Below are 17,339 nucleotides of genomic sequence, written 5' to 3'. Positions count from 1 at the left end.
TTGGAGCATTTATAAAGAGATTAAGCCCCCGCCAAAGCCCCCGCTAATGAGAACAGGGCTGATTTCAAAACACACAGACACCCCCAATTGCTCAATACCACTTCTGAGAAACCCCACGCTTGTGATTAATCGTTTCAACACCCATATGTGGGTCACATGTAACACTGTTAGTTGACCTCTCTTACCTTTGGAGAAGTCTGCATTTAGACATTTAGAGTGTAACTGTATCCTGCAGAGGTCTACATACTAGAAGTGAGAGGAGGGGGAGGGAGGAGCAGAGTGCCTATACTAGGATGGGCCTGTGTACAGGCAGCCAGCAGGGGGAAACTTGCCAGCTGGTGTCAGTGGGTCAGAGCTTTTTCTCACACAACTGCTCTACACATTAGAGGAGGAACTCGTGCACAGGAAGCCATGGAGAAAGAGCACGTAGATGACTTCAAGACTTGACAGAGACTGAATGAGTGTGAGAGCTGCTTCCGAACACGTAGTTAGTCCTCTCTCGACCGGCTGGATTGTCTCCTGAGTGCTGTGGACCAGTCAACATCTGGGGGGGGGGCAGCATGTCACGCCGGGACCAGAGGTTTCGCAGAGGAATGAAAGGACGGTAGGAACATCACTTTTTCATTTACGAGATGAGCACGTTCAGAGAAAGAATACAAAGACAAAAAAGAGTGAGAGGACGAGAACACAAGTGAACTGTAACCCAACTTCTGCATGCTCACTTCCTCACACAGAGTCTGCCGTGACAAACAGACACGAGTCACACATGCTTTAAAATGTGGACTTTCACATCAACTCTAAGTGTGAATAAACCGGTAATGAAGCTGTAACAAACATGGCCGATATCCAAACTACCTACAGATCAGTCAGCTACATTTTCTTTATTTCAACCAGAATCTTCTTCCTCAGGTGAATATGCTCTCCTTTAGCCAACATGCAATATCATAAAAATAGTATGATCCCAACACCCAAGACAGCACAACTACACTGTGACCAAATATCTTCTTTTTAGAGCTGTTTTACCCCCCCCCCCCTCCCCTCCCCAAGGAAGTCTGACAGACGGACACAGACAACAACACTGAGAGGAAACAAGGCGGGAGAATACGTCATGAGATTCTTAACATTTGACCTGGGCTATTAAGGTCCTGACATTGCCGCATGTTTGCGTGATGTACGGCAGGTTCCTCTCACGTCGTCACACAAGGACAGAGAGGGAAGGTTTATGAATGTTTAAAGATCCGTGCCGTGATGCGAATGCCGTGAACTAGAGAAATATGAAGAGAGAGGTGATGGTTTGTACAGTATATTTGTTTATTTAATTGGATCCCCATTAGCAGCTGCACAGCAGCTACTAATCTTCCTGGGGTCCAGTGATGAAAAAGTTCAACTAAAATACAAATTATAATGATAAGGAAAAGCTTACACTAATGATGACAGCAACCATTGCAGCAATAATTAGATCTATGATAACAATTAAGTAAAATTACAAAACAGAAACAAACAAAAAAAAAATAGTACACAATAATAATAATAATAAATAAATAAAATGAAACAGAAATAATTATCTCATACATCAACTTAAGGAATAAAACAAAATAAAACAGTAACAACAATCTTAATCATCATCATCTGTGAGTGTGTATGTGTTTCTGTCCGTGCCCTCGCCGTGTGCCTTCTACCTATTACTATATATTACTAGATATTACTAGATATTACTATATATTACTATATATTACTAGACATTACTATATATTACTATATATTACTAGATATTACTATATATTACTAGATATTACTAGATATTACGGTACTAGATATTACTAGATATTACTATATATTACTATATATTACTAGATATTACTAGATATTACTATATATTTCTAGATATTACTATATATTACTAGATATTACTATATATTACTATATATTACTATATATTACTATATATTACTAGATATTACTATATATTACTAGATATTACTATATATTACTAGATATTACTATATATTACTATATATTACTAGATATTACTAGATATTACTATATATTACTATATATTACTATATATTACTAGATATTACTATATATTACTATATATTACTATATATTACTATATATTACTAGATATTACTATATATTACTAGATATTACTATATATTACTAGATATTACTATATATTACTAGATATTACTAGATATTACTAGATATTACTATATATTACTATATATTACTATATATTACTATATATTACTATATATTACTATATATTACTATATATTACTAGATATTACTATATATTACTAGATATTACTATATATTACTAGATATTACTATATATTACTATATATTACTAGATATTACTAGATATTACTAGATATTACTATATATTACTATATATTACTAGATATTACGGTACTAGATATTACTAGATATTACTATATATTACTAGATATTACTATATATTACTAGATATTACTAGATATTACTAGATATTACTATATATTACTAGATATTACTAGATATTACTATATATTACTATATATTACTATGGGCTGTCAGATGACATTTCAGTAGCCTCTTGAAACACAGTTTTGTTTTTTCTTTGGTGATGGTTTCTGGCAGTGCATTCCATGATGACATAGCTCGATACAACACAGTACTTTGCATAGCGTCCTTCTTTGCTTTAGGCTGTTGGTAACAACCTCTTGTGGCATGTCTGGTTTTATAAGTATGTGTGTCAGAACATAACGTAAGTTGATTATATAGACAGATGGGATGTTTTGACAATCTCATTTTCCTTAATGGTAGGAAGGTGTTATGGTAGGATACGGAGCGGATGTTTGTTTTATTCTTCTTCTTTTTTACAACCAGATGTCCAAGCGGATACACAGATGTTAAGCTTGGAGCTTCCACATCCGTCATTGGTAACGAGCAGTACAACGATAAAGCTGAGAGGACCAAAATAAACCTGCAGCCTGCTGAAGGCTCTGTTACTTCATTATTTCCTCGGCGGTAAATGAGCAGCAGGGGTCATCTGGTTAGAAACTGAGGGTTTTCTCAGAAGCCATTTGTATCTGCCATGAAAAATGACTAGGATACGTTTTACATTATAAACAACAGCAAGGACACCTTTCTTTGCAATAGAGCACCAAAAGGAGAACAGCATGATGTAGTTGCCACACCAGCTACATAAGCATGACTCATAATGACCAGCATTTACAAGAAGTCTATTCCCTTCTGTTTATGTCATGTTATCTTAGATTGGTATCATCTAAAAGTCTTGAACAAAATCAATTGTATGATACCACTGAAATGTCATTAAAGATCCCCCGAGCCAGTGGAGAAAGCTGGGTTTTTCTTTGTTTTTTGGCTATTGTATGAATGTTCTGGCATTTGCAGCTGGGGTCTGGACAGAGGAAACATGGATCAGGGCTCGGCCCAGGAAGTCCCCTCCTACTACGCTTGTAGTGTGGGAGAGATAAGCAAGCTGGGTTTTTCTTTCTTTCTCTCGTTCTTTTTACATCATTCAGGATGCGGCTGGAAGTTTCAGTTTTTAAAGACTGAAGATAACTGTTTTGAGCTGCATGTAAGGAGCAAAGATTTCTGTAATCGTAACCAGAGCTGGGTAGAGTAGCCAAAAATTGTACTCAAGTAAAAGTACTGTTACTTCAGAATAATCTGACTCAAGTAGAAGTAAAAAGTAGTCATCCAAATAATTACTTAAGTAAAAATAAAAAAGTACTTGGTGAAAAAACTACTCAAGTACTGAGTAACTGTTGAGTAACGTCTGATTCATTTTTTAACACAACCATTCAAACAGACAAAAGTACAAAATAATCATCTTCAAGTAAATTAAATCAATAAAATAATAAAATTAATTAAAATTAATTAAAAATAAAAAATAGCTTAAATTAAAATAATCTCAAAGTAAATTAAAGTACTTTAATAAATAATAAAATAAATAAAATAACAGAATAAAAAAATAAATTAAGCACAAGTAGCACAAAATTTCAAGCCTTGACTCTGTGTGTGTTTGAGTCTGTGTAAATGTGACAAAACATGCAAAAACAAACATTTTTCCCAAAGAATCACTAAGTGCTGTCATGAGATTGACGCGTACGTGGATAAAAGGGATAAAAGAAAAGTATCAGCTCAATGTAGCCTAATGTAGTGGAGTAAGAGGAACAGTTTCTTCTCCACAAATCTACTCAAGTAAAAGTAAAAAGTATAGTGATTCAAAACTACTCCTAAAAGTACAACATTTCCCAAAACTTACTCAAGTAAATGTAACGAAGTAAATGTAACTCGTTACTACCCACCTCTGATTGTAACAGTCACAACATTATTTTTTTCTCTGCTTTACTTGTGTAATCTTGGCTGGGTGTGTCTGTGGGGGAACTCGCATGGATTTACCACTCCTGTGGAAACATTTGACTGACCAATGCAGAGATATCAGAAAGGATGTGTGTTGAAAAAAAATCAGCCTAATCGGTTTAACAAAGATTTGGACATGTGATCTCACAAGTGATGAGACAACAGCCCGACTTTCCTTGCAAGACTTACGTTTTCCACCTCTGATAAAGTTCAAGTTGCTTCAGACGGAATCAGTCTGCACTCCTTTTGTTTCCTCTTGTATCTCATTGCCCTTCTCGTCTCCGTCTTGTCCTGCGTTTTCTGCAGGTGTTGTGAATGTGAGTGCATCCTGGTCAACTGGTACTATGAACGAGAGGGACAGCTCTACTGTAAGAAGCACTACTGGTCTCGTTTTGGGGAACACTGCTGCAGCTGCAAGGAGGCCATCACAACGGGACTTGTTATGGTAGGGGGAGAGCTTACAGATACCTGTATACTAATGTCTAATTTATCTTAAATTTGTGCAGTACAATACTGTCAAAATAATTACTGTATTTTCTGGACTATAAGCCGCTACTTTTTTCATAGGTTTTGAACCATGCAGCTTATACAAAGGTGCGGCTATTCTGTGGTCTTTTCTTCCACCGCTCGGGGCGCTCTAACCGGAATTAGAATCAAAACTAAGACAAAATAAATGCAAAGAAGAATACGCTGCTTCTTCTTTAGCAGATAGAAGTAGGTAGAAGCAGATAAATAGATAAATAAATACCGGCTATTTTCTCTTGGTTCTGTCCCGTTTTAATCAGCAAAGTTGCTGCCGTGTTAAAAGACACTGTTAGGAAAGATCTATTTAGGTACAAACATGTACATCATTTACAGTTCAAAATCCTTCTGTACATGTAGTAAATATCTAATCTAACAACAGAAATATCTGCGGCTGAAATATCTTTTTTTTAAATAGAGTGGATGCGGCTTGTATGCAGGCGCGGCTTATAGTCCAGAAAATATGGTACTTAAATCATTTTAATATTAAAAATGGAGCTTTGTGCAAGAAATCACCAAGTTATCATATTTTAAAAAGCACCATAAAAAGTAACTGTGCTTGCATTATATAATACATAAGAAGAAATATCCCATATCCCATGTTTTGTTATGGTGAATAACTTTTTATTATCGTCACTAAAGATGTTGAAATTTAATTCAGATGATCAAAACTGATTGGAGGTTGATAGCCGACTCTTTCTAAAGGTGCTTTATGGGTCATTTGAACCCATAATTTGTTCAAATTGGCAAGAAGCCTCAGAGGTCAAAACCTCATGATATGATATTCACAATATCATAACATGATATCATAACGGAATAACGAAAAGTATAACCTCGTATCTCACTGGAGAAAACCGTGTCTCAGCATGCAACACCTGCTATTCATATATTCAAAGTCTTCCTGCCTCTTTGTTTCCTTCTGATATGAAAGTTGATGCTTTCTTCTTTTGACCCTCAAACAAAAAGGATATCCTATCCAAACATCCTTCGTACACGAGCAAACCAAAACTAACCACACCAAATGTCTTAGCGGAGGCTAACTCTCCTCCACCCAAGGAGAAGGAGGAGGACTGGCGTCTGCATCATGTCTGACAGCAACTCTCTGTATGGACAGGTTGCAGGAGAGCAGAAGTATCACCCTGAGTGCTTCACCTGCGTGAACTGTGAGATGGTGATTGGAGATGGAGATACCTACACTCTGATCGAACGCTCCAAACTATACTGGTATGTTGGGATAAAACCTGTGGGCAGTACTCGAGTTGTAAAAAGAAATCGGGGGGGTGGTGGATTTTATCATATGGGGACAGATAATTTGTGCTGATTACAAATAATATAATATATTACAAATAATAGCACTGACCAAAACACCTGCAGAAATACTGCAGGAATGACATAGCAGCAGTTAAATGCAGCCTTCTGTAAGCTTTAAATATCCACTGGGCTTACATCAAATACATCAAAACACAACAATAAAAAACAGTTTTCTGAACTTATCAATATGCCTCTGCCCTTCACATATTAAGTAAAATGGATCACTGCAAAAACTCAAAATCCTAACAAAAATATTTGTCTTATTTCTAGTTAAAAAGCTAATTTTAGTAAAAAAAATCTCATTACACTTAAAACAAGACTCATCGCTGGAAAAAACAACAATTTTCACCTGTTTCAAGTAGATTTTCACTTGAAATAAGTAGAAAAATCTGCCAGTGGAACAAGATTTTTTTGCTTGTAATGAGAAGATAAATCTTGTCCCACTGGCAGATTTTTCTACTTATTTCAAGTGAAAATCTACTTGAAACAGGTGAAAATTGTCAAATAAGTTATTTTTCTGGTGTTCTTTTTCTGGTGATGACTCTAAATGTTGAAATAGCAGTAAAACCACGTTCATTGATGAAATGACATAAGGGATGGAAAGGGGGGATGGCAGTTTTACAGGGGGGATGATTTTGACTGTTTTTATTTCAGGGGGGTTCCATCCCCCCTCATCCTCCCTCAACTCCAGTACTGCCTGTGGGGGAAATGGAAACAGCTCCTTTTATGTCCGTAGTTTACTGATGTGGGTCTTTGGTTCTTTGTCTTCAGTGGCCAATGTTTCTGTGAGGGTGTTGTTCCAGCTGTGAGGTCAGCGTGTCCACTCACCAAGAGTCCCCACATGGTGGCGCTGGTGTCTCTACCGCCACACGCAGCTGGCCGGCGAGGCCTAACCGTTGCCGCGGATTTCAGCCAAGAGGCGAGACCTCTGGTCACCGTGACAGAGTGAGTCCCGCCTTGACTGTGACTGTGAGTGAGTTCTGTGTGCGGCTGCTGCCAACCTCCCATCTAGGGAATAAGATGAACCTCGCCGCTCATCTGCCGGAAAATAAGAAAAGTTACTACACATGTCATGAAAGAAGTGACCTGCAGGTTTGAGCGTGCCAAGAAAGACAAAGTCATGAATAGATCAGATCAGCTTCTTGTGTGAATGAATTAGTTTGTTGTACTTTATCTTTCCTAAAAGAATATCATTTTAGTTGCTCTAATTGGTTTCACTGAAATATCAGTGGGTCTCAGGGGGTCTTGTGCATAGTGAAGGTTCAACTTCGGCTCAGATCATGACACATAAAAAGCACATGACGGTAAATCATTAATCACTTTGCTGTTGACCCCTGATTCAAAATTCTGTCAGACCCCAAATGTGTCACCATTACAGTAAAGGAGCTTGAGGCAGGATTTATGAAAAAAATTCGTATACGTTTTAAGTTTTCTAATAATAATGTCAGATGAAGCGTACCAAACCAAAAAGAATGAGCCCTCTAGTGTATCTCTCCGTTGCCTTGAACAGGCTGTGTGCTGCAAAATGTGCTGCAATTGTGGGCCTGAATTTCCCGCGCTGTCCTGCGGATGTGACGTCAAATGACGCTGCATGCGCGTTCTCCCCGTTCTCCCGTGCCGGCTTCACTGTTGGCTGCAGTACCCCCGACGGCCGTCGTGGTGAAGGGTGGCGCTAATGAGTCTCATTTCTTATTCTTGCCACAAGCTCCTTTAAGCGCTGACTTTGAGCCTGTTTCTATTTAGTTTTGCTTGGTTGTTGTTTTTTTATCTTATCCGTTCTTTCCTACCCCACCTATCCTCCACCCGTACAGTCATTGTCGTTCTTCTCCAGGATAGACTCCGCTGTCCTCAGCCCAGACATGGTGTCTTCTGTCCAAGCTGGTGATCGAGTGCTGGAGGTCAATGGCACCCCGGTCTGCAATATTTCTCCAGATGAGGTAAAATACTTGCAGTTGCTTCGAGTGACATTAAAAAACCAAAACCTTCAAAAGTGACTCTTTATACCTCATATTTTCCGCACTATAAGGCGCACCTAAAAGCATTTAATTTTCTCAAAAACCGGCAGTGCGCCTTATATATGATCATTATAGTAATGTCTGTTACTGTAGTCAGGGGGATTGTGGGTAATGTAGTTGGTGTCGCCGAAGTAACAGCGCTAAAAACGTCAGGAATCGTCACAGACGTTCAAGACAACAGCAGCGACGCTGACTCGCATAATGGCGACTTTGACGAGACGGAGCAAAGCTGGTTTTTATTTTGTTAATAAAGTTTGACCTACGGTACTTTTCTTCTTGTTTTTTTGTTTTTTGCATAATTTGCTGTAGCATTTTGTAGCATTTCCTGTAGCGCAGCTCCATCAGGTAGATACGTAACTCAACCCCAGCCACTATAGTACGGTATTTTACCATATATTTAGTGCGCCTTATAATGCGGTGCGCCTTATATATGGAAACGTTTTAGATTGCGTCATTCATTGAAGGTGCGCCTTATAATACCGCATATATCTTTATATATATATATATATCTTATATCTTTCCACTAGATAAACCTGGTAATCCAGGACACCAGCAGACCACTGCAGCTGACCATTGAACACAACCCTCACTCTCCCCCTGAGCTCATTCCACCCAGAGAGAGCCCCCCGTATACCATCAGCTGTTCTGATTCCCTTGCCCGAGAGAAACTTAGTTCCATCCCAAAACTCCCGAGCCTTGAGGAAGAGCCCAGTCCCCGGGAGGAGACGGACGAGCAAAGGCTGAGCCTGCCGCTGCCTCAGCACCAAGGAACTCCAGGGATACGAACCAGACACATCCTGTAAGTGGTGGCCGCTTGCTCTGAGTCGCTCTCCTCTTTCCATCTGTCTAAGTTAACTGTTTCCTTTCAGGCGGAGTTGTAGTATTGACAAATGTCCCCTGTCCCCCGGAGCACTGTCACTTATATCTCAAAGGAGAGACATGGTTCGCTCGGAGTCTCTCCGGGTAGACCCTGGAGATCGGACACATCGCATCTTCAGACCTTCAGACCTCATCCACGGAGAGGTGCTGGGCAAGGGCTGCTTCGGCCAAGCCGTTAAGGTACTCAGGCTCTGTCTTTCCATCTCTCAAGGTATTTGTCTCTTCTGTTGACGGTTGATTTTTAATCAGCGCTGGGATGAACGTTTCTCTGTCAAGGTAACACATCAGGTGACAGGAGAGGTGATGGTGATGAAAGAGCTGATACGCTTCGATGAGGAGACCCATATGACTTTCTTAAAGGAGGTAAATGACAGTCAACTCAGGGAAGATCTCATCTTTGATGATTTAAGACAGGGATATTCAACTGGCGGCCCGCCAGGAGCTTTTATGTAGCCCCTGGTCATATTTCAAAAAAGGGGGGGGGGGGTAGTGTTGTCCCGATCAATCGGCCGCCCGATCGTCGGCGGACGGCGTCACTTCCGGCCGGAAGTGACAAAGTAAGCGAAACTAACATGGTTTACATATCACATTTTGTTAATTAAAAGTTTCAGATGCTTGGTAGCCTTTTCAGTGGGTTAATGATTCATTTGGACAGTGTTTGCACATGTGCTTTGTCATTATGGCGTGTTTTATTAAAAGTAGGTCAATATCAACTTCATTAAGTTTGCACAATGCATGGTTTCAAAATGAACTTGCATTTAAAATAATATTTCTTTATCTGAATATTATATTTAACATTCACAATGACTAAATCTGGAGACAATTAAAACATAATTCATATGTAAACTAGACAGATATATTCTCCTGCTCATCCCTGTGCACAAATGTATTATATATACATAAATCTTCGTCTTTGAGTGCAAAATACATTTTGAAAACCCCCCAAATTTTCCGTGTGCGCGGACGCAGTGTGGCCCTCTCCATACAGTCTTTTTGCAGATGTGGCCTCCGGCCTAATCTAGTTGAATACCCCTGATTTAAGATGTAGAAACTCAGATAGCCCAGATGCTTATGAAGGAATTTACTATTAAATTCGGCTGTTTCACCAACTTCCCTGACGATGTGCACAGGTGAAGGTGATGCGCTGCCTCGATCATCCCAATGTTCTCAAGTTCATTGGACTGTTTTATAAAGACAAACGCATACATTTTGTGTCTGAATACATCCAGGGAGGAACTCTCCGAGAAACTATCATAAAAATGGTGAGTTCAAATGAGTGTTTGTGTTACTCTATTACCGCTGTCAGAGTCAACAGTCACAGGTTTGGTTATTTTGTTGTGGCAGGATACGGAGCTCCCCTGGAACACAAGGGTGGGTTATGCCAAAGACATAGCCGCTGGAATGGTGAGTCTTACTGATCAATACTCTGAAAGCATAGGATTAACATCTAGAATCATGTTATTGTTTTCTAAAACCTTGTCTGATGTGATGATCCTTCCTTTAAAGGCATATCTGCACTCCATGAATGTTATCCACCGAGATTTAAACTCCTACAACTGTCTGGTCAGAGAGGTGAGCAAGAGTTTAACGTTCCAGTACACGCAGAACAGAAAATGTTTCCTGCACTACATGTACCTAGTTTAAAAAGGAGATGGGTTGTAGGATCACATGGATGTCTAATTACACACAAATAAATATTTACTGAATTTTAATGCATAATTCAGATTCAGATTCAGACGTTTTATTGTCATTATACAAGGTATACAACGAAATTAAAAGCAGCACGGAGTGGTGTTTTCCTTCAAAATAATTTTTAAGTAAAAAGTAGAATAAGTATAAAATAAAATAGTACAAAATAAAATAGAATAGACTCTGTAAAAATGGTATATATACAAAAAAATGTGCAACAGTGCAGCAGTGCAAACATATTATTAACATATTATTACATATAATAATTCATATAAAAGACTATCTGCCAAATCTTGACACTGTCTGTTTCATTGTGTTTTTAAATTATAATGCAGACGCTTCTTCTGTTGGTCCCTTCTGACTTCAAGGCCTTAGACTCTTTACTAATTCAGTGGAAAACAAGTGCAGCACTGAGGTCCAGCATTAGATGGCCCAAATATTTCCGTTTCTGTGTCTGGATCAGGACCAGTCTGTGGTGGTGGCAGATTTCGGGCTCGCCAGGCTGGTGAGGGAGGAGAAGAATCCCAGTAAAACATCTTCTCTTGAGCGGCCTGCCAAGGGGAGGTTGTCTGAGCTGCGCAAGCCTGACCGCAGGAAGCGCTACACCGTGGTGGGAAACCCCTACTGGATGGCCCCCGAGATGATTCATGGTGAGATATCATGTCGTCATCTACCTTTGATCAGACTATGCAAAATATTTTTGGGATTTTTTTATGTCACCGGTAAAACTTCTCTACAATTTCGGCCCTTTCTAACTCTCAGGCAAAAGCTATGATGAACGTGTGGACATATTTTCCTTCGGGATCATGATATGTGAGGTAAAAACATCTGGTCAGCTCAATTAAATTTTATTTCATTTCACCTAGAAAATCCCATAAAAGGGGTTGTGTTTACTGAAAGATCTGTGCTCTTTGGTTATATGTCAAACATTATTCTCATAAGCTCTGTCTGTCTTCAGATCATTGGCAAAGTTAGTGCTGATCCTGACGACCTTCCCCGGTCCAATGACTTTGGATTGAACGTAGCAAGTTTCCTGCACCAGTATCACCCTCCCGGATGCCCCTCGGCCTTCCTGCCGCTGGCTGTCCTCTGCTGCGACCTGGATGCCGATAAACGGTACGACCCCACAAAAAACACCAATAACATTGGCTGGAAATTGATGTAGTTAACAGTATTAGTGATATGTGAATATTACTCAACTGGAGTACTCAGGTATTTAAGTTTTCTGTCATTGCCTGAATAAAGAGGTGAGATGCTGGTTCTGATCAGTCAGGACTTGAAATGCTGGATCCTGCGTTGACAAAGCCAGTGGCGAGGTGTCTCTCTGCTGGAGACGGGTCTGAGTGGTGAAACTTTCTTTGGGAAGTTCATGTACAGTTCGGCGATGGCATTGTTTTTCTAGGATTCTGCTTTATACAAATAAATCAGTCAAGATGGGATCACAGTGAAGATGTTCAGCTTAATGAAAGATGTTTCACAAATTATGGAATTTGCCATTTAGGAAGTGTATTTTAAGGAAAGTACCTGCATTTTCTGAGACTCTAAGGTATTTGGTGACATAATTGTATACATAACCATAACTTTAATACTTCAAACTCTTTAAAAGCCAAAGAGTTTCCTCTTCCTTGCAGATGCTTTGTTGTTTGATCGTTCATTTTCCTTCGGGGATTAATAATATTTTCGTTTTTTAAATTAATTCTCTTTACTTCAACCACCTTTAGTTGCTCTTTGTGCTTTCAAGTTTTTTTCCTTAAATACCTGAAAATCTTGTTTCATTTGGATGAGACGAGGTGACTGACTCTGGGGAAATTGCATCTCTTTGTCTTCAAAAATCTTGAGATGCTTTTGACGCACTGTGAAGAATATCATATTAGATTTGTAGCACTTGGATGAATGTGAGTAGAAAGAGAGATGAATGTTGTAGATGTTGACAGTGATATCCCTAGCGTCTCCAGAGTATTCATGACTTCTGTGGATGTTGTGAAGGGCCCTTGCACCCTGAAGGAACGGATTAAACATGATCCACTTCAGCTGTGTTCAGTGGACCCTACTGTGCTATTTAATTACATTTCTGCCAACATTTTAAATGTTTTTGAGCCCTAAAAAATGAGGCAACTTTGCATAAAATGGCTACAATACTTAAAACAGGTATAGCTTTGGGAAACAACAAGTAGAGCTGCATTTCGACACTTAGATCGCATATTTATTTTATTTTATTTGTTCAAATCTATTGTAGTGGTGTATGGAGACAAAATTCTACAAACTCTGGCATGGTTTCACCAAAATACAGACAGTAACTATCCCTCGTCCAGTCTGTGGGGAGTCCTGTCAGAAGAGCTGTCATAGTGAGGTTATTCTTGTCCTTGTAATCAGCAGAGTTGAACACCACTGAGTATCTTCCCCTTTCTGGCATCGAATCTGTGACGTTTCGCTCTCTTCAAAGGGAAGGGTTTTTTTTATTTTGTTTTGTTCCAAAAATAAAGTTGGAAGGAGAAGTGTTGACCCTGGAGACGCTTGCTGTTACAGTACCTCCATCCTTTATTGTTACAACTTTATTGTCCTGCCACAGCTGTTTTTTCAAAATATTATAATGTTGTTTTTTTTTCTTTTTTGTCATTTGTGGTACATCAGTATGACTCACTTCACTGTCATCGTCTCTGTCTGTACATGCAGCAGATCTGTTGCCGTGTGAAGTTGCTCTTCTATTTTTAAAAAGAAAAAAGTGTAACAAGATTAACAAACTGATACAGTTAAAAAAACGTAACATTCAATTCAATTCAATGCTATTTATATAGCGTCTATTACAACAAAAGATGTCTCTAGATGCTTTACAGAGACCAGAACATGACCCCTGAGAAATTATTACATAAACATATAAACAATGGCAGGTAAAAACTCCCTTAGTGGGAGAAAAACCTTAAGCCAAACAGTAGCAAGAAAAAAGTCCCCTTTGGGAGGGAAGAAACCTGGACCAGGACCTGGATCATAAGGGGGGACCCTCCTGCTGAAGACTAGCTGGGCAGAGCAGGGAAAGAGAAAACAGACAGAGAGAATGAATAACAAAGAAAGGAGAGACACAGACACAATGGTTAGTAGCAGCGTTGCTCTACAGCAGTGTATCTAGGATGAAGCTTTGTTTCAGACCAGCTGCTCTAGTCTGGTCCTGCAGCTGCAGCTACGACTACTGGCCCTAACACACTAGAGTTTACACGAACTAGAGGTTTACTAAACACTAACTAGATTCTAGTTACTAGAGGCTTACAAACAGAAAGGTTTCAGTTTGGTTTTAAAGGTGGAGGTGGTGTCAGCCTCCTTAACCCAGATTGGAAGTTGGTTCCATAGTAACGGTGCCTGATAGCAGAACACCCGCCCTCCAAATCTATATTTGGATACTCTAGGAACTACGAGTAAACCTGCACTCTGAGAACAGAGAGCTCTGCCAGGAACATAAGGTACTATCAGGTCGTGGAGCTAGGCTGTTTTGGGTTTTACATACAAGTGATAACATTTTTAATTGGATTCTGAGTTTTACGGGGACCAATGGAGGGAGGCTGACACTGGTGAGACGGGGTCTCTCTTGCTGATTCCTGTCAGGACTCTGGATCAGCTGGAGGATATTCAGAGAATTACTTGGGCATCCTGCTAATATTACATGCAGAAGAGCAACCGATGGCCTGCAGACTCTCATCATTGTATTTATTTGCCTTTCAGTCCCTCATTTTCGAAGCTGGAGGAGTGGTTGGACAACCTGCTGATGCACCTGGACATCAGCCTGCATCTGCACTCGGAGTTAGAGCAGGTCTGCAGAGATTTCTGGACCAACCACAGCCAACAAAACCAGACACACGACCATAAGAAGACTCTTGTTTCTCATGAACAACATTGTTCACAGGCAGAACAACAGAGCAGCAGCTCTGAATGTTCAGACAACGCCAACAACCACACAGAACCTGATCACTCCACTCAGAAACCAGAAACCCCACTGGAGAGTCATTTGAATGGGGAGCAGGACGTACATGACACAGACCACAATGTGAGGACTGGATCACAGGACACAGCCTTGTCCCGTTGCAGGTCCACCAGCAGAGACTCAGACAAGGCTGAAGGTGAGACGTGTGAATGCTGCAACCTCACAGATCAACCAAAGTCCCAGCAGGACCCCTCGCCGCCACTCCAGGTCCAAAACGCCCTGCTGGACCGGTCAAACAGGCCCAGGAGGATATGCAGAGTGCTGTGGGAACGATCCAAAGAGGAAACCTCTTCCCTCTAAGTGTTCTTCTACTGATCTCGATGGGACACATCTACAAACCGGAGCCCTCGTAGTCGAATAACAACGTTTTATTAAACATTTGTGCCTTGTTTAACTGCAACAAAACCTATTTAAGAAGCCGTACGTGGATGATGTGTTGGAAATCCTACGGCGGCCGGCACACAACGAACACTTGCAGATGTGTGCAGCTTGTTTTTAAGAAAAGGACAGAGATGCAGGCAGTTTGACATCAGTTGGCACGTCACATTTCAGTTATATTTCTGCGTAAAGCAGCATTCAAGCGGCTGCGGCCAAAGCCAAGCTGAGAAGGGATTTATTAGATAACCCTATAAACTTGCCAGTGTTTTGTTTGTTTGTTGGGGTTTGTTTTTTTTAAACATAAGCAGCTATTAAAATGCATATTTCCTCAAGCAAAAAAAGAAAAACGTTTGGAAGATTTCTCAACTGGACTGTTGTTTCAACTCTGTCCAGAAGCTGTGAAAACACATGTCACTTTATATTATAAGCTATGTTGCATTATTTATCAGAAAGTGTCACAATTCCTCCAACACACCGAGACGTGAAACTACTGTTAATGAGCCGTAGATACTGAAACGCAAAGATGTATATGTTCACGGGACGGAGTTTACATCACTTTTCATCTTAACAGGACTGAATACAGAAACATTACAAATTAAAGGAATGAACCTTTACAAGCCAGACTTTGTGTTTTCCTGGGGGGGGGGGGGGCTCTCATCGTCACGTCTCCTTCGAGGAAAGGATCACTGCTAATCACTCATTATTGATGTGACCATGTTGTGCGGGTGTTGAAACATTTTGTTTTGCTGATGGTCCTGAGTTCTGGGCGGCGATGATCCGTGTCTGAAGAGCTAAGATGTCACTGAATGGGAATCAGAAAAAAAGGAAAGGGTATGAAACGGTTTTTACAGTCGTTAGATACGGAGGTGAACAACAAGCCAGAATCACAATCAACTTTATTTGTCAAGTACTTACACATACAAGGACTTCTTTTCCGGCGCTGGTGCCGGTGCAGTTGTTGTCTATGTGGTTAATGAAATGTAATCAATAGTGAATATAGAAAAATAGTGAAACAATTTCATAAAAAATCGACATGCTTTCCAAAGTACTGATAACAAAAATAACTCCAAACCCATTTCTTATTATTTTTGGAATTCCTCATCAAATGGGAAATATAGATCCCACAAAACTCAGGCTTATATCATACTCTTTGATAACGGCAAAAAAACGTATCCTGCAATTCTGGAAAGGGAAAGATATTCCCTCATTGAAGTTATGGATTACTGAACTGACAGATACACTCCACCTGGAGAAAATAAGATACACTGTTAATGACAAATTACCAGAGTTTGAAAAAGATTTGAAAAAGATTTGGCATCCTTTAATCTCTTTTCTTAAAGGAAACTGAACTGTGCAGTCTGTGGGTGGATATGGGAGGGAGAATGGGTGGGTGTTATGTGCCTTGGCTTTCGGTTTATTTATTTTATTATTTTTACTATTATTTTTATTTCATCTACTGCTATCTATTGTTCTTTTTTTGTATAAAAAAAAAGATCATATGTCTAAAACTGTTGCAATTGAAAATTATTTGTTCAATAAAAATATTTGAAACAAAATCTACATGCAAAACTATACATACATACAATAATGGAGCAAAATAATGCAGGAATTGTGTCAGATAACAGTTATTGGTGAGTAGTGGGCAGCAACGCAGGGGGATGTTTCCTTGAGTCCACTATCATCTCCACCGCTCAGCTCCAGGTTGTTCTGACTCACATGAGCACCAGCTGATCCACTTCCTGTCAAATAAGCAAACTCATTCTGGATGAGACCGATGACAGTTTTGTTGTGTAGCTTCACAGACGGGTCAGGGAAGGTGCAGTCATCCGTGTGGAGGGAGAATGGCTTGTAATCTAGAGACAATACGGGAGGACTTGGAGAATCAATGCAGGGGTGTCAATTGGGTATGGCAAGGTATGGCAGTCGCCACACATTGGCTTCACGGGAAAATGTAAATGTTTGTTTTTTAAATACATTTATGGAATTACTCTGTGTCTATTTGTATTGATTATTCTATTACTTTATACATATAGAATAACTACAAATGCAAATCAGAACAACATGATCGATTTCACTAGTTATTATACACTGCAAAAAGTCAAAATCTTAAAAAGAATATTTGTCTTATTTCTAGTTAAAATGGTTAATATTTAGTAAAAAAAATCTCATTACATTTAAGACAAGACTCAAAAACAACCATT

At 39.5% G+C, this 17,339-nt stretch overlaps 1 protein-coding gene across 1 annotated transcript; it reads left to right on the top strand.

Moving 5' to 3' along the window:
* The first annotated feature begins 216 nt into the window (after positions 1-216).
* Positions 217-15,397, top strand: LOC133459605 (LIM domain kinase 1-like). The gene is made up of 15 exons (XM_061739726.1): positions 217-604; positions 4,681-4,819; positions 6,011-6,120; positions 6,979-7,152; positions 8,039-8,144; positions 8,750-9,021; positions 9,092-9,281; positions 9,378-9,464; positions 10,232-10,363; positions 10,446-10,505; positions 10,608-10,673; positions 11,254-11,440; positions 11,553-11,608; positions 11,749-11,906; positions 14,502-15,397. Exons 1-15 carry the CDS (start codon positions 561-563, stop codon positions 15,058-15,060), a joined length of 2,340 nt encoding a protein of 779 aa, XP_061595710.1. The 5' UTR covers positions 217-560; the 3' UTR covers positions 15,061-15,397.
* The last annotated feature ends 1,942 nt before the right edge of the window (positions 15,398-17,339 follow it).

The sequence above is a fragment of the Cololabis saira genome, chromosome 14, assembly GCF_033807715.1.
Source record: "Cololabis saira isolate AMF1-May2022 chromosome 14, fColSai1.1, whole genome shotgun sequence".
Taxonomy (NCBI): Eukaryota; Metazoa; Chordata; class Actinopteri; order Beloniformes; family Belonidae; genus Cololabis; species Cololabis saira.
This window is presented reverse-complemented; position numbering and strand designations above follow the sequence as displayed.